The sequence below is a fragment of the Salvelinus fontinalis genome, chromosome 4 (genome assembly GCF_029448725.1).
Source record: "Salvelinus fontinalis isolate EN_2023a chromosome 4, ASM2944872v1, whole genome shotgun sequence".
NCBI classification, from domain to species: Eukaryota; Metazoa; Chordata; class Actinopteri; order Salmoniformes; family Salmonidae; genus Salvelinus; species Salvelinus fontinalis.
The window spans coordinates 66,275,140-66,297,986 of record NC_074668.1 but is presented as its reverse complement, the minus strand read 5'-3'; the positions used below and the strand labels follow the sequence as shown (position 1 = coordinate 66,297,986).

The following is a 22,847-nucleotide window of genomic DNA, read 5'->3' as shown; positions in this document are numbered from 1 at the left end:
TTGCTTCAACCCTTCAAGTCCAGCTGGGCTCTAGGATCTGAATGTAGGCTGGCCTGGCAGTGGCCCTTTAACTGGGGCCAAACTTTGAGACAGGAAGTACACCAATCGTTCCCGGAAACAACTTTATTTCTTCCTTGGCAACCCGCAACAATGTTGTAGCTACTACCACCACACAACAATTTAGCAAATCAAAGTTAACTATACAATTGGTTTGAAATGCCTTTGATTGTCAAAGATTACACATGGACACAGACAGAAACGATTGTTTACATAAATGTACCATTAAAAGGAGTAAAGGTTGGGAAAGTAGACATATTTTCAACAGACGAATATCTGAAGGTAAAAGTTTTGGGGAAACACTCTAAAGCTAGCTAGCTAACGTTACCTATCTAAATGTTGTCAACAGTAGTATCTGGTCAATTGCTTTGGTTTGTGTCCTTCATTTTAGGTACATTTTCCCCCATTTTTATTTGGTTTGCCTCCTTAATTTAGGTACATTTCCCCCGTTTTTATTTGAAGCCTTCCTGTTTGAGCCGATAGATGATGACAAAAGCACAGCAAAAATTGGAAATGGAGTTTCAGTTTTCACATTGCAGAAAAAGGAGATTGTGGGAGCACCTTGTGATTACTAATAGTAATTCATTATCTAACAGCAATATAGATATTAGTCTAGTTAGCTATGTAAGCGTTAATCGACGATGGGCTATGTATTTTAAAATAATAAATGACATGGAAGACCCTTTAGCGGAGTGGAATAAACCTTCCAAGGAGTTGCATTATTTTCCAGAGAACGCATTGAGAGCCCCGAGTTGATATCCCTTTTATACCATGGCTATACTTTTGCTGGAAATGTGTTCAACATCAACTGAAGTAGCTAGCAAGTTTACTACATAGGCTAGCTACAGTAGTTGCCTTGGTAACCACACAAATAGACTTTCTACTTTAGCTAACCAAACCATTAGTTTTAGCATGCTATTATTGAAATCGAATTCAGCAATTCGACTTTTACTTTCAAAAGCAGCTCCAACATAGAACAATGTAGAAGGAACTAAAGCCATTGAATTCTACCCTGCTGATATACCGTGCCTTATAGGGAAATTATGCACGCTCTAGAACGCCCTTAAAGCCAAACAGAAACAACTATTCAACAACGCCATGGACATGGGTATAAATTAGCTGCAATACATTATGCAAAGTAGTCACAGTATTTTACAACTTAATTGTATGTATTACATTTGACCCTGATTAGTATTATTCAACAAAGAAGATATTATAATGATCTTGTGTTTATCTGTTTTAGATGACAAAGACAAATTGAGAGAGATCAGGGATAGAGCACTCCTGAAAGGCCAGATAAAGCTTGCTGCTGAGTCGAAAGCCAAAGCTACAAAAACACAAGAAGAAAGGAAATATGCACTGGAGACCATGATGATGGTGAGATACACTTGTCAAATATATTCTGTGTAATTTGTGCTAAGAATACATCTTAATTTTCAGTTATATTATATTTTCAGCTTGAAGGGGGAGAGCCAGGATCCAGAAAATGAAGGATGATGAATATGAGAAAGCAACAGCAGAGTTGGAGGCATGGAAACTGAAGCAGGGGCAAATAGCCCAACTAAAGCTAAAAAGTCAGAGAATCAAGGTTGACAAACAAAGCAAATCGGAAAAGATACATGTACCCAGAACATCAGACCGATGCAAGGTCAAGCAAGGTAAATAAAACTCTGGTACAATCAAATTGTACATTCTGCAATCATAACTTTGTTGATTGGTTGAGTATTCCGTAATGAATATCATCTGCTTGTTTCTTACATAGATCAGAAAAACAGTGTTCAATCAATCAGCAAGAAAAAACAGGTGAATTTGCCAGCTCCAAGATCCACAGGCAACATTCAAATCAAGTTCACACCACGAGTGTTTCCCACGGCCCTACGAGAATCAAGAGTACCAGAGGAGGAAGAGGTGTAAACTCATCTTTTCCCTTTCCACTTTCAAGTATTAGCCAGGTTTTTTCATCAGTGAATCTTTGGAACTGTGGTTTATTAAAGGGCAATTCCGCCACTTTTCGACCTCATATCCATTATCTGCAGCACCATACCAGTGTCTACATACTGTATGTTAAAACAGCACGTTTCTATGATCTGTGGTTAAAAAGATAATAAGAACGGTCCTAAAAAATGCTTCTCTGTGACATCACAGGGTAGGATTAAAAGACAAATTCTTGCTCCCCAAGTCACTGTGAATCGCAGTGTTTGAAAATCCCTGTTTTAAAATGTTTTAACTTTTGATTATGTCGTCAGGTAGAACATTTTCACTTAGAAATGTAGAAATGCACCAATTCCACATATGTAAACACTGGTATTCTGCCGGAGATAATGAAAAGTGGTGGAATTGCCCTTTAAGTATGGGTATTAATTGCTTTGTCTTTACTATGGACACGGGATGCGTTTGTCCATTCTCGGTTCCATATTGGGAAGTAGCATCATGTATTTAATTTATACATTTTATCAAGCCAACCCAATAATATACATTTTCTCTTTGGAACAGTGGCTTCAGAAGCAGGCAGAGGCCAGAAGGGCAATACATGCAGACCTGGCAGAGCTGAAGGACCTGACAGAAGAAGAGAGGAACCCTGACTGGTTAAAGGAGAGTAAGTAGGCTAATCTTGTCAAAATCAGTGATCATCAAACAATTAAGTAGTGTTAATATTAAATGTCTTCCCTCCATGTTTTTCAGCAAATTGTTTGCAACAGGTAACTACTTGGCGGCGATCAATGCTTACAGCCTTGCCATGAAGCTTAACAGAAAGATTTCTGCCATATATTCAAACCGTGCTCCTTGTCACTTGAAACTAAGGAATCTTCATAAAGCCATTGAGGATTCCTCTTGGGTCAGTATTCATCTTTCTTGTGTAAATGTTTTCTTTTAGTCAACAGCATTGGTAAAAGCGATGGTTGTATAGAACATGACATTACAATGGTTCTTCATACCCACAATCTTTCATTGCAGGCACTTGATCTGTTGACGCCACCCGTGGCTGGCAATGCAGGTGCCAGGACAAGAGCCCATGTAAGACGAGGCACAGCTTCTTGTGAACTGGAGTTCTATACTGAAGGTCTGTGCAACGACAACAAGGGCATTTCTCAAGCCTCAAAGATACATGGCTCCCCTTGGAACTCTCAATTTTGTCTATTTTGTCATTCATACTTGGACATGTGAAATGCAAAAAAGAGAATACTTTAACAATTTAGTTTAGTTATAGCACCTTTTGACTTTTTCTACAGATTTAAACAAAGTTCCACATTGGGCTCCGTAGTGGCGCAGCGGTCTAACACTTCGAACACACCGACTGTGTCATTGCGTTTCGATACACCAGAAGTACATTCATTTCCAATGGAACGCTGCATTTGCCTTGCAGCATTGCGTTGCAGAGGCAGTTGCAGTGCGTTCTGTGTGGTGCATACGTTCGATGAGTGGACTTGACAGAAAGTAGCAAAATATGAATGTAGATTTTTTTTCTTCACACATTCAGTAAAAATTTGGGATTACATAAAAACAGTTTGATTGCATAATTTCTTTCAATTTTTTATTTATTTATTTGCCAAGTATATTATTTATTCGATGACATCCTCAAATTAATTGTGAGAGCCTATAATATAATTTCCCTCCAAAATGCAGTTTTGGAGCGAAATGCAATAATAAATAGTCAAGATAGGCAGAGTAGGCTCTTTCAACAATGAGACCAACGTTGAGGAAGGTGGTCTTGAACGCGCTGTTGGGCCGGGACCAGCCCCGCCGAAAGCTAGCTAACGCTAACTAGCCACATCTAGCACAAGCTCACTACTAAACTGACCTGGCAATCCTACTATCGTGGACACTTGTCTCCAAGCAGCATTTTTTGTGTTTATGTCCCTGTAGCTGTCAGCAGTTGTGTCAAAAAGACACGGTTTTGAGGATACTGCGAAAATGATTCTCTCCTCCATGTGTCCAACCGCATGCGACCATTTGCAAAAGGTACCTGCATCAGTATAGTTGCCTAGCTGCGCAAAATGTTATGCAGCAGTGATGCAATGACGCAGTCGGTGTGTTCGAAGCGTAAGGCACTACATCTCAGTGCTAGGGGTGTCACAACAGACACCCTGGTTCGAATCCAGGCTGTATCACGCCACCCTATTGGGAGTCCCATAGGGTGGCGCACAATTGGCCCAGTGTCGTCTGGGTTTGGCTGGTGTAGGTCATCATTGTAAATAAGAATCTGTTCTTTACTGACTTGCCTAGTTAAAGGTTAAACATAATTTATTTTTAGATTATATTTTGTTTCTTCTGCCCAGAATGAAAAGCCTACTGTCGCCTTGTGACTGAAATAATGCAGATGTGGATATCCTAGGCTAGGAAGTAGGGACAGCTGGTTTAGCAGACTATCCCTACCATGGCCTGTGCAGTCAGCTAAACGTTTTTTATTCCTTGGAAATATTGTCATAGGTCTTCAAGATTACCAGGCTGCTTTGAAGATTGATACTCAAAAATGAAACTCTACAAGCTGATACACAAAATCAGACAAATCATCCAAGGGAGTGCACCCTGTCCCGAATGAATAAATACATGTTTAATACATTTGTATATTTTTTTGCAATGAGGAACACTTTAAAATGAATGCTGATAGCCCACCTGTTCAATGTGTTTATAGTGATACAATAAAAAATATATATATATGTATAATGTCACATAACATAAGTGCAAGTAAAAAATATGCTTTACTTTGTATGTAGAATGATACAACATGCATATTGTAGAACTTAAATGTACAGCTTTTATGTGTTTTCAGGACACCAATCATTGTCAATGAAGGTCCACCAGGTAGTTTAATCAACACTAAGACAATGGTATACCATGTCAATCAAATCAGATAGTGTTTTGCAAATTAGGGCAGTCATATACCCTGCTTCGATCAAGACTTGTATTGAAGGCATTGTCACGTAACATCCCACAGTTCCCAAGGTCTTCTGTGATTCTTTGAAAGTGGGTGGTAGGTACAGGGTGATGATTCAAATGTTGGAGGACTAACACCATAGTCACTTGAGGTGGTCTTGTAGAAGGGGCTTGGAGGCTTTGCCCATGGCACAGGAGAATTGTCTTTAACCACTGGGGTCATCATACATGAGAAAACAGGATTCCCAGGGTTTACACACAGGACTCTGCTTTGTTCCTGCTGTTGGGGAACCGACATTGGTAGGCATTGGCAAAAGTCTACCTAGAAGGTTAGGTGATGACAAATAAAACATAAATATCAAATAGTCCAGGGTTTCCCAATCTCGGTTTTCGCAAAATATAACAAAGATTATGAATACTAAGATACCGGTCTCTCCGCCCTAACAATAGGAGTCGTTGTCCAAAAACCAGCACGCCTATCCTTTTTTTTTGATCGGTTGATAGATACATCTCATTATTTTAATACTTTAAAAAAATAGTCGATGAGGGTTGTTGCCGTCGTCCGACAGTATTCAATGTAGAGATGTTATGCAACTAGCCTCATTCATGAATATGTATAGCCATCTCCGATATAAAGTGGGTTTTTTTGTCAACGTTGCGGGGATGTCACGTATCGTAATTATATCATAACAACCTGAGCATTACGAAACTTCTATTCATTCAAATAAACCTAATGTAGCAAATAAGCCATTCATATTCATTCATTCATTCCCCGAGTTTGGAAACCCTGTTTTACGAAACATTACAAGGTTCAGACAAACTTTGTAAACTCCTAAAGTAAGACTTACCTTGATAGTTGGTTGGTGAGGACAATACCTGTCATGGATTCAGGATGTTGGTTACCGTAGCTACCCTCCTTTGCAACGGTTTTGACGCGACAGTTGAAGTAAATGTACTAGATCGGAAGGATCAACCTCCTTGCTTAATTTCTCTTCATTCTAAGCCTTGTGTGTATTATTATACAAACCTTACATAAAGGTGGGCGTATTGAATAAAGCCAACCCATTGACATATATTCATTGCAGTAGACTAAAATCATGAGTTTAGTATGTTTGTTTACATCACGCATATATTTCTCAGCTGGTCAATCACGTGATCCAGAAACCATATCATATTGGGAGTTGTAGTTTCCAACTTTTGCAAACGACATGTGCTCATTTCATGCAAGCTCAAAATTAAATCTACAATTCCCCCTCGTCATGTTACAAGTTGTTCAGTTTCGCAAAGGTCTGTGTTGTTATTAGCGTCATGACAGCGGCATTCGCGCCCCGGCGGCAACATTAAGACTTCCGGTTCGACCTTTTTTCTCCAAAACAAAAGTCTGCGGTAAAACGGTATCTGTATGATTTTTTTGCAGCTTTGCATAGCCATAGTGCATAATGTAAAAATTGTTATAACTACATCAGAAAATCGTAACTAAAGATAATTACTACTCTATATAAGATAAAGAATGTTACGTTTTTAATATGTAATTGTATATTATGTATAGGACTGGTGCTATGCTTACAAGTTTTTCTTGGTTCTTACAGATCCTATCACGGTTTCAATTTATTTCCAGTTTGCTTGAGCTGTATTCCTGGATGACTATAGCCTCACGTGTCTTGTCCTAGTAGCACCCTCTAGTGGCGTAAAGCCTCGTCTTATCCTAGTTCTGTGAACCCATTATGTGCTGTACCCAGCAGTTGTCTTATTATCGTTTGCTAATAAATACGAATTATTTGATAATTAAGAGTTTGTGACTATTTACCAATGCAACAAAACATAGCCAGCAATGCAGTTCACTTTTTCCTCTACAGTGATACAGTTCAATATGTATTCCATATACAGTGAACTGCATCACTGTAGAGGAAAACGTTTACTGTCTAAGCTAAAATGAGGCGCAAAAGACTCAGTAGGTTCTCTACTAACCAAATATTGTACCTACCATTTCTCTCCAAATGGACCCTCTTCCACTCATCGCGAGTCAATGTAAACACACCATTATTTGGAGTGGTATGCCTAAACCATCCAAAGTTTGGCTAATTTGACAAAACACATTTCAGTGTATCCCTGCTTATTTAGACATCAACCTACCTCTCCAGTTACATGCTGCGCATCTGTATCAGTTGTCATAGAGCTTATGATTTCCTCATCTGTATGACAACTTGTACCACAACTTTCTATCTTTAAGTGGTAGTATTAATTCCCAATATCTTGGGTTTCTGAGATTTGATTGAGCAGCACCACTAACACTTCATCATATGAATTATTTGCTACATCAGGATGAAACTCAGAAGCAGATTCTTTATCTTCAAAAGTGTGCACATTTAGCATATTAAGTTGGCAGTCTGAGGGTCTTCTCTGAGCAGTTGACATTCCATCATTTAAACTCTCCACAGGCAATAGGTTTTGAACCTGAGCCTAATTTACATTCTCTGTTTGTACCATTTTGTTTAATTTCACCTTGTTGTCACTAGCAATATAATGTATAAATGTGTTACAGTCCGCTTTAAGACTAAATCCATTTTGCAATGGCTGTACATGAACTCACATGATTCTGAGTTGCATAGAAAAGTAGCAAATTCTACATCCCTTTGACTATCTGGAGATAGGTCAACACAATCAAATTGATACCAATTTACACAGATATCACATGCTAGCATTGCTCATTTACTGTTATATGGTCATTTACAGAAACAAAATAGTACAATTTTTTTTTTTATCTTTATTTTACTAGGCAAGTCAGTAAAGAACAAATTCTTATTTTCAATAGCCTAGGAACAGTGGGTTAACTGCCTTGTTCAGGGGCAGAATGACAGATTTATACCTTGTTAGCTTGGGGATTCAATCTTGCAACCTTTCGGTTACTAGTCCAATGCTCTAACCACTAGGCTACGCTGCTGCCCCGGTTCTTTTAATGTGTGACACATTCCTCACCATGTTTATGTTTCACTGCATTTCTCCTTCCCACTCTTGTGTTTGATTGGTGTTTTTTATCAATTAGTGTACTGTCTTTGACTGTGTTGCACTGACTTAAGTTTGTGCTGTCACGCTTATCTCCTATGTCATTACATATGTGTCACAGCCTCAAAGGGTTTGTCAACTCAATCTCATTAACAAGACTTTGAATTTTACTTCTATTCTTGTTCCACATATTCCTAAGAATTTTGATACTACGATTAATGACAATGGTTGTTCCAGATGGCCATTGCAAAGTTTTGGCAACTTCCTCATAAAATTGGAACCCAAATGTGTCATTATGCTGCATGACGGCATGTACTGCCATTGAACTAGCATAATAATCTAAACACGTATTGTATTTTTCCCCCCCTTTCTTTGGCAAGTCTTAACTTTCTGGTACTCCCCAACATCACGACCACCCCCATACAATTTATGTGTCAAATTTGGGGGTTCAACAGTATTTATAATCTGTTGTGTCAAATTATTCTGATCTATGCTTTTATCAGGACGGTCAACTCCATAGTTAACTTTCTCACTACAGACAACAGCGTCGCTATCAGTACAGTCAACTCCTACTATAGCACTAGGTCCACCCTTTACTACTCCTTCCCGTGACTCAATTAATTCAATCACCTGATTAACACCAGTGTCCGGCACAGACTCCACCACTTTACTATCCCTACCTATGCCTTCCTTTAGCTGCATAACACAAGCACATAGGCCTATATCAAAATTCTCATCTTTCCATTTAAGCCGCCCGACACAAATCCTTTCTGTATTTTTTGTAGCAGTTGGCCATTGCAAAATTGCCCAACTTCCTTAAAAAATGCATTATCAATCTTTTCACTGTGCTACATAACATAATTAATTGCAATTGAAATAGCATAATAATCCAGAGGTCTTTGTGTCCTCTCTTTCAGTGTCTGAGCATGCCCTGAATTTACCCTGCTGCCTGCCCCCTTCTCCCCCTGACCACTCACTGACCTTACCCTGCTGCCTGCCCCCTTCTCCCCCTTGACCTTACCCTGTTGCCTGCCCCCTTCTCCCCTTACCACTCCTTGACCTTACCCTGCTGCCTGCCCCCTTGACCTTACCCTGTTGCCTGCCTCCTTCTCCCCCAGACCTTACCCTGCTACCTGCCCCCTTCTCCCCCTTGACCTTACCCTGTTGCCTGCACCCTTCTCCCCCTGAACCTTATCCTGCTGCCTGCCCCCTTTTCCCCCTTGACCTTACCCCGTTGCCTGCCCCCTTCTCCCCCTGAACCTTACCCTGTTGCCTGCCCACTTCTCCCCCTGAACCTTACCCTGCTGCCTGCCCCCTTCTCCCCCATGACCTTACCCTGCTGCCTGCCCCTTCACTGTTAATGTTTAAACAGTTATTTTTCATATATCATGAATAAATACAGGTTATTTACACTTTTCTACAATTACGCGTGAGACTTTTATTTAGAACATTTTCAAAGTTCCGTGATCCGGAAGTATTATTTTTAGTGTTGCTGACGACACGCTGATTGTGTTGTTGTTGAATTGAAATCGATGAAGCTATGAGAGAGAGCGCAATTGTAACTGCAATATCAAGAATCGTTTGCAGAAACTCTTACTTTCTACGTTGAAAACTTACTGGGTAATGATATTACTGTCTGATGTTTTATCGGTTAGAGTGCTTTGTAAGTCATACTTCTTGACGTTACAGAGTAGGATAAGTTAGCTACTAACGTTAGTACACCTTCGTGTATCTAACTGTGCGAGCGGCTAGCTATTACTGTTAGGTAGCTAGCAATACATTGTTTAAATTTCAGTCTATACAGCAGCTGTTTGCAGAAAACACCCCTCCGTTCGCATTTTCACCAGATTGTGTAATTTCTTATGATAATTATTAGTTGTGTGCATATAATAACGCTACATATGTAACATTAGTTGGCTATATATCCAGGCATCCATTTATTGAATAATCGATTGCGGATTGGACTCCTCATGTGCTAATTGTAACGTAGTTGGCTAGCTAGCTGGCGACATCGCAGGGACCGATGGCAGCATTGCAATCTTGCACGGTGCAGCTACGAAGGCCCCCATGCATTGAACCATGCACACCAAACTCGGTTTGTTTAAATAATATCAACAATGCTCACTAGGCTTCGTTTTCGTTCACCAGTAAACTAGTTAGGAGGTAAAGTAACAGTATTCCTAAATGTTTTTGTTGTTGTGGTGGGATTGACATTTTCCCCCCACAACCCACATTCTAGACAACCACTACTGTATCAACTCTTTTATCATGTTCTGCTGCAGAAAGATTATGCCGATACAGAGAAACATACGAACAGTTTTCGACCTCCCCAAAAGTGGGGCATTGATGCAATCATTCACCATCAAATGGGGTCAGCATGACATCCCCTGCCATTCATAGACGCAAACTACTTTAGCGCCTATTGACGATAGTATCTTCTGACCGGGGGAGTTGTGTTAAGTGCCCGGACGCTTACCCTAAACATTAACACGCGTCGCTTCCGGTACTGTTTTGGAAATATAAGTAACGTGTCTTCCATATCAGTGCAAGAAAAAAGATTCCCTATAAAAAACCGAAGGTAAATTACTAGACACCTTTTATAGGGTTGGTGTTCCCACACAGCCATATATCCACGTTAGAGTGCTTGTTAGGTATCTAGTGTGTTTAGAACACCCGTGTGTGAAGGGAGAGGCCCAACTCGGCAGAAAATCTGTCTCCCTCCAATAGGTGGTGTTTTTTCGCATACTGAGTAAGGAGTTTTTATATGGATGTCAATGAATTGTAGTTTACATGGAGCCAAATGTGGGCGAATGTAATGGCTGAAAAACCTCTATATAGAGAATAGTGTTTTTTGAGAGCTAGACATTCCCCTGTCAACAAGGCATGCATTCTGCTGCAATGTCTGTGTACTGTTGTTGTGAACTCTCCTATCTCAATGTAATATCAGTGAACCGTGGTTTTATGCAGAATGATACATTTTGCATTTGAGTATTCAAATGTTCCTCTTGTGCAAAATGTTTTATTCCCAATGTGTTTTTTACAGTGTGTTCTATTGTTTTTACCAGCTGGCGGAGCCATGTCAGAGAGCTCAAGTGACACAGAGTCCTCCTGTGGGTGGACTATCATAAGTAATGAAGTAAGTCAAGTCTTCCTGACCCTACCTGAGTCCTTACTTGATTCTCCATCAGCCTGAGCACCCGAGTCCCTCTCAGCTAACCCTTGTAGGACCAATAGTCCATTACTAGGAACCAGAGCCCTTGACATTCCTCAGTGCACTCTAATGGGACTGGCCTATGGATATGGCTGTTACAGTGACTTACTAATTCAAAGTTTCATGTCGTCTTAGTTACTTCTTGAGTGCCTTTATGCCAGTCATTGCCATTATGCCGACTGTCTAGATTAATTTGAAAGTCTGATGGTTAATGTAGTGAACTGGAGATCATAGTATGCCTTCATATTGTCTGAAATGTGGTAGGCTAATATAATAGCCTTGTTTCTAAGGGTTCAGATATTGAGGCTCTGGGGCCAGAGAACGGCCTGGAATGTGGGTCTGATCTCCCAGAGAGCGCAGTGCTGGAGCCAGAGCTGCTGCAGAACCAACCCACCTCTCTCTCTGGTAGGAGGAGTTACCATATGCCTTGTTGTGACAAATTAAAGCACTTTGAAATATCTAGGTCTATTACAAAAAAAATATTGATGACTAGGTTAAAACTGTTACAACATTGTAATATACATGTATCAGAAAAACACTACATAATTTGGTTTAACCATATGTAATGAAACACATTTATAGCGGTATTGAGATGTTATTTGCTCACAGTAGATGGTGTGTACTCAACCTGTCTTCAAATTTTAAATGTCCTCTAAATGTGTTTTAGCTGAGTGCACTGAGGAGAGAGGTGAGTCATCTCTTGATGCCACTCTGAAAGAAGAAACGTTAGACAAGTCATTGTCTGCTTCTGAGGTGAGGGATAAAAACAAAACATTCTTCGGCTGTATATTTGTATGATTCCCATGTCGCTATGTTTCCAGTCCCTATGCCAACCATGTGGAATATCCTCTGCAGGCTGGAGGTGAGGTGGCCGGGGATGAGCATGTGACTCTGTGCTCCTCCAGCGACCACTCTGACATTGTGACTCTGGGGGACATGAGGGAGACTGAGCTCGGGCCTTGGGATGAGCAGACGGTGGAGGAGGAAGAGGGAGCAGTCAGTGAGGAGCTCTACCTGGGCACCTCCTCCAGCAGCCAGTACACCTTCAGCGCAGCAGAGACTGGTAGGGCAAACCAACACACCCTTTAGGGGATGTTTCAATGAATTCCAGTATGAGGTAAATTGGAGAATTTACATACATTTGTATCTATCTTCGCTGTTCAAAGTTAGAGATGTTTCCATGCAAGGTTTGATGATCTGGTGATGATCAAGCAGAGTAAGTGGATTAGAGAACAGATAGGGCATGACAACAAACAGAAGAAACCAACAAAGCACTCCTTCCTATCCCTTTCCCCTTGTCCTAAAGCCAAGCTGATGATGGGCCACTGGAAGCTTCCACAGAGTCTGTGGGACTTGGGCTGTCATCTGAAAGGGCAGATGTCTGGCAGCCGTTCTCTCTCAGGTGGTATAAACTGGACTGGTGTGAATATGATAGCGTGCTGCTTGTCTTGCTCAACACAGTGTAGCAGGCCTAAACCTGATAAGCTGTTGTCAGGGCAAATGCTGTCCGATGATGTAAACAAGTTCTGCTTGTTTTGAAAGGTGTTGCAACCGCCACTAAATTTGTGAAACAAAACACCTGCGTGGTATTTCGGCATGATGTGTGTTTGTTTAGACTTAACAACTGGAAGTTGCCCCAGTGATGATTTGGCAAAATCTAATTGGTTTGACAGATATACCTGATGTATAATTAGCCTAGCCTATATACAATTTTTCTGAAATAAAATGTATTATCAGAATATTTGATTAGTTGTTAGTCTGGATCTCCTGTATTTCTCTTTTAATTTTAGGCTAGTGGTCACCTCTGTGATCATGTAACCTAGATTAAACTTGATACTGAGGCATGTTGTTTACATGTTGCTCCTATTACCAGAGGGATGTCTTAATCGGATTTTGCAATCAATGGTTATTGTTAATAAAAACATAAGCACATTTTTCACAGCAATGTGTGCCAGTTTTACAAGTTTGGCATTTCCTGTGGAAGACTAAAGCATTATTTTTGTTTCCCCAGTTTAATGTGCACCAATGTCATGAAGCCTAGCTTTACAACAGGGGTCTTCAACCCTGTTTCTGGAGAGCTACCGTCCTGTATGTTTTTGCGCCAATCTCAGTTGTAACTCACCTGGTTTGGCTTTTCAACCAGCCTATTATTAGAATCAGGTGTGATAAACTAGGGTTGGAGTGAACGTACAGGACGGTAGCTCTCCGGGAACAGGGTTGGAGAGCCCTGCTTTACAAAAAACTATGTATAGGCTTTAAAGGGGGCCTGAGCTTCCTGATTTGGCTTAGTTTTTTGTCTTGATCATTGAGAAATGCAGCAGCCATGACCGAAGCCAAATAAGAGTTGTCTTGGGGGGGTGGTTTAATGTGGGTGTCTCGTGTGTGTGTGTGTGTGTGTGTGTGTTCGCACGTGGCAAGCGTTTGTACATTCACTCTGCCAAAACAGTACACAATCACTCACCCTTTTAGATAACTTGAAAGGCTAACCAGGTCTTGTCTTGATGTTGCCTAGGCTAGTTACTGTTAGCCAACTTATTTAGCCAATTAGCTTCAGTCGCTGGTGTGCCAGTGTTGCAAAGTTGGTTTGACATTGTATAGCCTGTCTTTAGGGCTAGTTATGGGCCATCAATAAATGACGGTGTAAATGTCCAACATGAAAATATTGGCCCATATTTTAGTTGTCTCATTCAAAGCTTTCAATATTTGAATTTCCACAATTTATAGCTGGTATGAGGTTTTTAAGTAAGTCAATTTGGAGCTATTGACATTTTTTTTATATTGTCCCAAGTACATTGTGTAATTTATTGATGGTCCCTAAATAGCCTCATAGGGATATCAAATGTCAAACCAAATTGACCATGGGCATTACGATGGGGTTGCCTGCAGTTGAGCGCTGAATTGATGATTACTTGGGTGCTGCCAACTGTGGGCAGGATTGAAATAAACCCAACCCAAGGAAAACTGTTACGGTACCCATACATTTTTTTTTCCTATCTCACAAATCTTAATTTTGGACGAGACTGACTTTATGACCAAAATGATCCCATTTACACTTTGTAGTCAATTTTGACAGTAGAATAACTGTTTCTGACTCATATCGATGCCACATAGGCCGTTTTCAAAATGAGAAGTATCTTTTTAGGGGCAGTCGCTCTTTAATTAGAATTGAATGGAGACGTGATATATTGCCATGGACCGCACTTTGCTACTAGATCAATGAGGGCAATTAAAACAATATTTCAAGCAGCAATGTGCTGTTAATTATTTTATTTTAGTTTACAAGCATGTCAACCTACATGTCTACCTTGTAATTATGGTTCAGTGCACTAATGATTCTGTGTGGGTGTGTGTATGTTGCAGTCTTCCCTGCGGAGCAGCCTGTGGTTGCAGACTCCAGCAACAGTGAGGATGAGGGAGGAGAGCAGGTCACCCCAGTAGTGCGGAGGCGCAGGGTGAGGAAGAGCACCACTAGCTCTGTGGCTGAGCATGGAGAGGAGGTGCAGGAGTCTGGCCACAGTGACCGAGAGGAGACTCTAGAGGAGGGGCAGAAGGAGGTACAGGAGGAGGAGGTGCAGCAGGAACCTCACATTGCTCCCCCAACTCAAGGCCATATCAGCGGCACCCTTAACAAATGTATCCTACTAGCCCTCATCATCGCCATCAGCATGGGCTTTGGTCACTTCTATGGTAAGCATCATGGGAAAGTTTTGGGAAATATGTGATGAAGAATTTCAATGTTTCTAATTATGAGTATGGAATCATTGGTAAAAGTAATTCACAAGGAGGGCTGTTTTTAGCAGTTTTAACATGTTGGTTTTGTGTTCTAGGAAAATTTGAAGGTACAGTATGGAGTGGATGGTTTGAGGGTAATTGTCAAACTCAACTTTCTTAGGCGCATAAGTGATGATAATGTCATGTGAATGTCGTGTGTCATCACTGCATCGTAGTTTTGAATAGCACAAACTAAACCTGTGTGTGTTTAGTGGGATTATGCAAAGCATGTCAAGTGCCTACATGAAGATATATTTGATCATATTGAAAGGATACACATCCTATTAAGATAGTGAAAAGAAAATTAGTGCTTCCGTTCGACCTCTTGAATCCATCCTCATCAGAATGTTTGTGTAGAAACAAATAATTTAGTCATAGGGCGGCAGGTAGCCTAGCAGTTAAGAGGATCGATGTGCCCTTGAGCAAGGCACTTAACCCTGATTGCTCCTGTACGTCACTCTGGATGAGAGTGTGCTAAATGATTAAAATGTACAAATGTAACACAGTATCTGGGTTGTGGTCAATAAGCAATCAATTTTCCAATGTTATTGGCTCAGAGCTGGCTGAAAGGTGACATGCTGAATATGACTGATAAACTTAATCATAGAGGGGTGCCACATTTTGTGAGTTGACTACAAACCAGATGCTCATGTTGAATGTAAGTCAATTTATTTTCTGTTTTTGTGTGGTAGTATATCACTTTCATGTGCTGTCTTCTTTGGTAAGGTGAGGTAACAGTGGGTTCCCAATTTCCCAAGGGTCAGGGAATTCAACACCTACATCCCACACATGGAATGTCAGGGGTTTTCTAATTTGCCAGCGAGTGTAGTCATAAGTCAATAACAATACACACTAACAAATTGTTGTTATTGAGTTCATTTTGCCAGTGCTGACCAATGTCACCAAATAGTTTTGAATCTTGGAAACTCTAATTGGTCTGCATGGATAAGTCTTGACATTTTTGTTTGTCCAAGAATGGGAACCATTTTTATTGCACCTAACATGACGTGGACATTTCCCAACCTTTTCTGCTTCTGTGTTACCATTCTTGAATGTGTGTTATCATCTGGTGAATCATGTCTATGCTTATGGAAAATGAAGGGAATGCCTAATATTTCATTCTAACACAGGCACAGTACAGGTTCAGGAGAGACAGAAGATTGTGGAGAAGATCTGTGGCGTGAACGACCTTGGTAATTCGAGAGATCTGCAGCCTCAGTGTCATAAAGGACCAAATGTCATCAACAAGGTCTGTAAAGAGTTCTTGATACATACAGTTAGGTATCATAAGCCACCTCCCTCTATTATCCTTCTCAAATAAACTAGCATAATAAAACAAAATACATGTTATTTTTCTGTCTTAGAAACGGTTTCCTAACTTTTCTGTTTCTTTTTGTTTTTATTTATATCTTTGGTGAACTTTGTTTCAGCTATAGAATTCTCTCTTTTTTGACTGAACACATGCAGATTTTAGGCATTGAAGTGCCAGTAGTCCTAATGTCACATTTGGAACTATCAGTATCATATTTTAGGAAGAACTTTAAGCATTTCAATATTAAATTGATCTATCCACAACTTTTACAGCAATGCTCAGTGAGAACTCATTTCACTATTATTTTAAGAAAATCTAACTTTTATGGTAAGTATGATTATGCCTCAACTAAAGCTCCTTCCAGAGAGCAAAATAATGAATCTTCACCAACCACATGGAAGGATTTTTTTTTTTTGTGGTCAAACACTATCTTACATTTTCCTCTGATCTCAAATAGTTTTTGATATGACACACAGTAGCAAAATGTTTCTTTAGGCAATGAAGTCCTTGTATTGAAATACATTGCAAGCCCCCTATATTATATTGTGTAACCTATCCTTGTTTTTGTGGTTTATATTTCAGGGTTCACAGCGACGCTGTGAAATCTATTGTTATGCGTAGATTTTTTTTCTTGACCTGGTCAAATAATTTAAGCATTGATTGGTAACATTTTTTGTAATTTGGCACACAGAATCTAGAGGACATGAGTAACTTAGACAAAAATAATTGCACCGATTGGCCTAAAGGTGGCAGTGTTATAAGCAATCTCACTTAAACCCTCATATCTGCCGCCCTGTTTAACCAAGATACTTGAAACTTTGTATCAAGGTGTCTTTCTTTATGCTGAACAAATTTCCCTCAAGGACCCATAAAGTCTGTCAGGATATATTTTGCTCCATCTTGAACATTTTGTAAAACTTTTAGGACCAAATTCGGCATGTAGGCTAGGCCCATGGTACATCTCTTAACTTTGTTTGAGAAAAGCTAAGGGATTGGTTACAAGATGGCTGAGTTATTGATAATCAGGAAATCAGATTTTACGTGTCCATTTAAATCCACTTCACAATCCCCTATCAACTTAACTTTTAGGGTCATCAAAGACAGCTTGGCATTGATATCTTTAAAAATAAGAACTTAACATTTAACTTTTGACTATGTAAAGGTAATGCTTAAAATAATCATAAAAAATCTCATGGTCTAAAAGTCAGATTCACTCCAAATGTGGTCTTTGGACTCATCAAAATAGTCCCTAAAGAGTAAATAACATTGATGCATTCAAAGATGGCCACACTTTACCAGTAGATGCGTATATGCTAAAATAGGTTTAAAATACTTCAAAAATCTTCTCATGAACCATAGGACTAAATGACACTACATTTGGAAAGTAAGCCCATGGTACATGTCTTAAATTAGTTTGAGAAAGACGAGGGGATTGGTCAAAATATGATTTTACATGTCCATTTAAACCAGTGTAAATATACTCCATAGTGGCCTAGCAACTTGAAATTTGTCATCGCTATCATGGACATCCTTAAGATGAACCACATTGAAATTGGTTTTGATATCTCAAAAACAAGGAAACTATTAACAAGTCATGTAATGCTCAAAATCATCTGCAGGCATATTCTCCTGATGAACCATACATCAGATTCACTCCAGATGTTGTGTTTAGACTCATTACAAAAGGCTTTTAATAGTTTTTTTCTCTGCATTAAATATGACCACACTGTACCTATAGATGCACATATGCTAAAAATACTTTTATAATCATCTTCAATGTTTTAACTGATTGCACATAAAGGAAGATTGATCCTACATGATAAAGTGCTTGCTTTGTTATCCAACTGATATTTTTTCCTTTGTCATCCTGTGAACCCTCTTCATATTGCTGCTCGCAGTTATATTTTTGTGATTTCACATTTAAACTATTCATCTTCAATATTCTTATATGCAAGGTTCTCTACGATTTGTTTTTGATGGCTTTTTGCCCACTTGAAACATTTTTGACACTCCACTTAACTGTAGCATGAGATGAGGCTTAAGAGTGTATTCTCATTTTATAGCAATGCATTTGCTCACTTTGGTGATGCTGTTTCCACACGTTTAGGAAGTGGTTAAGAGTCTGAGAGAAGACCTAAAGGACAAGAGTGACATGATGCTGTCTCTCACAGGGATTATCGACAAGCTTACTAAAGAGAACCAGGATCTCAGATCCAAACAGGCCCAGCTACAGGTAACATGCAAGTACAGGTTAAGGTTCAAATTTAACACTAGTGGTGGGTCTTTCCATATAAATTGAAGGTGGACTAATATCTAAATAAAGATTCAAATACTGCAACAAAATTCACCATTCATTTATTTGTCGTTTATTCGTGAGACTGAAGAAATGTTATGTCATTGTTTCACTTTTAACCATCTTCATTATTAATTTAAGCCTAACTGTTCCCCTTGTTGTTCATATGTTAAGCGTTTTGCTAATACTCCTTTGTGGATGCATAACAAATGTACACTGCTCAAAAAAATAAAGGGAACACTTAAACAACACAATGTAACTCCAAGTCAATCACACTTCTGTGAAATCAAACTGTCCACTTAGGAAGCAACACTGATTGACAATACATTTCACATGCTGTTGTGCAAATGGAATAGACAAAAGGTGGAAATTATAGGCAATTAGCAAGCCACCCCCAAAAAAGGAGTGATTCTGCAGGTGGTGACCACAGACCACTTCTCAGTTCCTATGCTTCCTGGCTGATGTTTTGGTCACTTTTGAATGCTGGCGGTGCTCTCACTCTAGTGGTAGCATGAGACGGAGTCTACAACCCACACAAGTGGCTCAGGTAGTGCAGTTCATCCAGGATGGCACATCAATGCGAGCTGTGGCAAAAAGGTATGCTGTGTCTGTCAGCGTAGTGTCCAGAGCATGGAGGCGCTACCAGGAGACAGGCCAGTACATCAGGAGACGTGGAGGAGGCCGTAGGAGGGCAACAACCCAGCAGCAGGACCGCTACCTCCGCCTTTGTTGAAGGAGGTGCACTGCCAGAGCCCTGCAAAATGACCTCCAGCAGGCCACAAATGTGCATTTGTCTGCTCAAACGGTCAGAAAGACTCCATGAGGGTGGTATGAGGGCCCGACGTCCACAGGTGGGGGTTGTGCTTACAGCCCAACACCGTGCAGGACGTTTGGCAGAGAACACCAAGATTGGCAAATTCGCCACTGGCGCCCTGTGCTCTTCACAGATGAAAGCAGGTTCACACTGAGCACATGAGCACATGTGACAGACGTGACAGAGTCTGGAGACGCCGTGCTGCCTGCAACATCCTCCAGCATGACCGGTTTGGCGATGGGTCAGTCATGGTGTGGGGTGGCATTTCTTTGTGGGGCCGCACAGCCCTCCATGTTTTCGCCAGAGGTAGCCTGACTGCCAATAGGTACCGAGATGAGATCCTCAGACCCCTTGTGAGACCATATGCTGACACAAGCACATTTGTGGCCTGCTGGAGGTCATTTTGCAGGGCTCTGGCAGTGCACCTCCTTGCACAAAGGCGGAGGTAGCGGTCCTGCTGCTGGGTTGTTGCCCTCCTACGGCCTCCTCCACGTCTCCTGATGTACTGGCCTGTCTCCTGGTAGCGCCTCCATGCTCTGGACACTACGCTGACAGACACAGCAAACCTTTTTGCCACAGCTCGCATTGATGTGCCATCCTGGATGAACTGCACTACCTGAGCCACTTGTGTGGGTTGTAGACTCCGTCTCATGCTACCACTAGAGTGAGAGCACCGCCAGCATTCAAAAGTGACCAAAACATCAGCCAGGAAGCATAGGAACTGAGAAGTGGTCTGTGGTCACCACCTGCAGAATCACTCCTTTTTTGGGGGTGGCTTGCTAATTGCCTATAATTTCCACCTTTTGTCTATTCCATTTGCACAACAGCATGTGACATTTATTGTCAATCAGTGTTGCTTCCTAAGTGGACAGTTTGATTTCAAAGAAGTGTGATTGACTTGGAGTTACATTGTGTTGTTTAAGTGTTCCCTTTATTTTTTTGAGCAGTGTATTTTTGTTTTGAAACAAGGCCCAGAAAGAAGACTTGGTCGTGAAACTGAAGAAGACTGGTGAAGAGAGGGTTAAGATTGAGTCTCAGCAGAATCACCTGATGGTGGAGAACCAGCTGCTGAAGAGCTCCCTGGAGCGTGAGGAGGAGTCCCTGTCCACCCTTCAGGAGGAGCTGAGGAACCTGCGCTCCCAGATCCGAGACCTGGAGGAGACTGGGGCCGGGGCCGACTCCATACTGTCTGAGAACCAGAGGCTGAAGGACCACCTGGAGGAGGAGACGCAGCGCCTCCGTAGCTTCCTGAGCCAGAGGGAGGCCCTGATGGCTGATGCCCAGACGCTGAGGAGGGAGCTGGATAATGAGCGGAGGGTGACTGACCAGCTAAGGGAGCAGCTAAGCAGCCGCAACACCAGGGCCGGAGGAGAGGCCGACCTGGAGACAAAGGAGCTGCAGTCACGGCTCATGGAGTTGCAGAAGAAGCTGAGCTTTGAGCAGCAGCGCTCCGACCTTTGGGAGAGGCTCTATGTGGAAACCAAAGAGGAGAGGGCCAAGGGAGACAAGCAGGCCAAAGTCAAGAAGTCCAAGGATGGCGTGATAGGGAAGGTGAAAGATACTTTTGATGCGGTGAAGAACTCCACCAAGGAGTTTGTGCACCATCACAAAGAGCAGATAACGAAAGCCAAAGAGGCTGTGAAGGAGAATCTGAGGAAGTTCTCTGATTCTGTGAAATCCACCTTCCGCCACTTCAAGGACTCTGCTTCGCGTATGATGGACAAGACTTACCGGCCTCACAATCGGAGGTTTCACGAGAGGAAGGATGCCAAGCCTGAGCAGCAGGAGCATCATAGAGACCATGGAAACAAGCACTCAGAGGAGGAACCATGGCAGCCCAGAACCCACAAGCCCCTGCATCGTCACCCTCGTAAATCCACTGAAGACTCTTTCCAGGCACACCGTAACACCCGGAAGTCAGGGAGTAAAGTTGAGGAGGACCCAGACGCTGAGCAACAACAAAGAGGAGTGCCCAAAGGTTGCTCTGGGGTTTTCGACTGTGCCTACCAAGAATCCATGAGCCTCTTCAACAAAGCCATGGACCCCATAAGAGCAGATGAGTTCAACCAGCTGCTTCACAGCTACCTCCAGCAGGAGGTTGACCACTTCCACCACTGGACTGAGCTGGAGAGCTTTATAAAAAATTTCTTTCACAATGGTGTCTTCATCCACGATCAGATGCTGTTCACAGACTTTGTTAGTGGTGTGGAAGACTACCTGGAGGACATGGATGAGTACCATGGCCACAACGATGACGTCTTTGAAGATCTTGACGAGTATGTCTACAGGCACTTCTTTGGAGATACCTACTCAAAACGTTATGGGTCAAGGTAAGTTTATAGTTTTCATAACTGTTTTTTCAATAGGATGTTGTGTATTACCATATTCTGACATTTCTGTTCGCCAACTCACAGTAAACCCTTTGAGGGGCCAGATACGGATACTAAAGAAGAAAGGCTAGCAAAGCAGCAGCAGAGGACCCGGCCCCGGCCACAAAGAGAGAGGAAGTGGAGCAGAGCAGGACGGAACACAGACAGACACATGGCTGATGTAAAAATAGAGTTGGGTCCTATGCCCTTTGATCCCAAATATTGAGAATCTTACCTAAGGAATCCGTTTTTATGATGGCTGATATTGTAGTTGCAAAGTCTATTTAGGATGTGTTTGATGGAAATCCTTATTCTTCTGTTTTTGTGATTTTGCACAATGTTCTTTTAACGCTGCCTGAATGTCCCCTTGCTTCCTGTGTTGTGTAAGCAATCCTTAGGTTAGTATCAATGGTGGTGTATCTGACTGCATCTAATCTCATGAGCACAAAGAAAATTATTGCTGCAATGATTTAGCCATGAATTGTCTTTAAATATGACTAACTAGAGCAATTAAACATGGGAATATAGTAAGTAAATCTGACAGTAGCTAACTCTGTAGTACACATTGTCATCAGGTCATTTGTTACATGTTCTTTTTAAGAGCCATCACTGACTAATTTGCACAACATTTCTTCTCTTTGGGCCTTGTTTAAAAAATATATTTTTTAAAGTTTACCATTTTAATTGTCTACATTTAGGCCTATTGTGAATTAATAATGATTCATTGGGTGCATAGTATTTTTGTCAGTGGCATTGAAGAGTTATGTACTGACAGATACACTTTAATTTCAATTTCAAATTGTCATTAGGTGACATTGATAATTGTGAGATAATGGACAAAACAATTGCTGACATTGATACTGTTGTGTGCAGTAAAACTTTAAGTAGCAAAACCACTGAGAAATACTTTTTTTCACATAGTATTGAATAATGCAAGATGCCGGTTCCACAGTTGATTTGTATACTTTGCGGCTACATTACATATGTTTAAAATGGTGAGATAAAGTGCAACTGTGTTCAGTAACATTCCAACTATGGCTTGTTTTACTAAGGCTGATTATTTTCTTTCATTTACAGATGTGCTGTTAAAAATTTATTGCAGCTTCCCAATAAAATAAAAGTGAATATTGACTGCTTCTTTT

General features: G+C 41.0%; 1 protein-coding gene, 1 long non-coding RNA gene and 1 pseudogene across 6 annotated transcripts; 2 read left to right on the top strand and 1 right to left on the bottom strand.

Annotated features, from left to right (window-relative positions):
- Positions 1–94: 94 nt before the first annotated feature.
- LOC129854242 (dynein axonemal assembly factor 4-like) lies at positions 95–4,617 on the top strand (annotated as a pseudogene).
- Positions 4,595–6,282, bottom strand: LOC129854243 (uncharacterized). Its single transcript, XR_008759286.1, has 2 exons — positions 5,781–6,282; positions 4,595–5,254 (listed from the first exon to the last, which is right to left on the bottom strand). It is a non-coding gene; the product is annotated as an uncharacterized LOC129854243 (long non-coding RNA).
- Positions 6,283–9,419: 3,137 nt separating this feature from the next.
- Positions 9,420–22,836, top strand: ccpg1 (cell cycle progression 1). 5 transcript variants are annotated; one of them, XM_055921042.1, is made up of 11 exons: positions 9,420–9,555; positions 11,001–11,071; positions 11,437–11,551; positions 11,814–11,899; positions 12,002–12,209; positions 14,507–14,833; positions 14,974–15,012; positions 16,048–16,166; positions 18,337–18,462; positions 20,306–21,666; positions 21,751–22,836. In XM_055921042.1, exons 2-11 carry the CDS (start codon positions 11,012–11,014, stop codon positions 21,929–21,931), a joined length of 2,622 nt encoding a protein of 873 aa, XP_055777017.1. In that variant the 5' UTR covers positions 9,420–9,555; positions 11,001–11,011; the 3' UTR covers positions 21,932–22,836. The 5 variants fall into 5 exon arrangements, with proteins under 5 accessions (XP_055777017.1, XP_055777018.1, XP_055777019.1 ...); XM_055921043.1 differs by having other exon boundaries at positions 10,979–11,071; XM_055921044.1 differs by lacking the exon at positions 14,974–15,012.
- Positions 22,837–22,847: the final 11 nt, after the last annotated feature.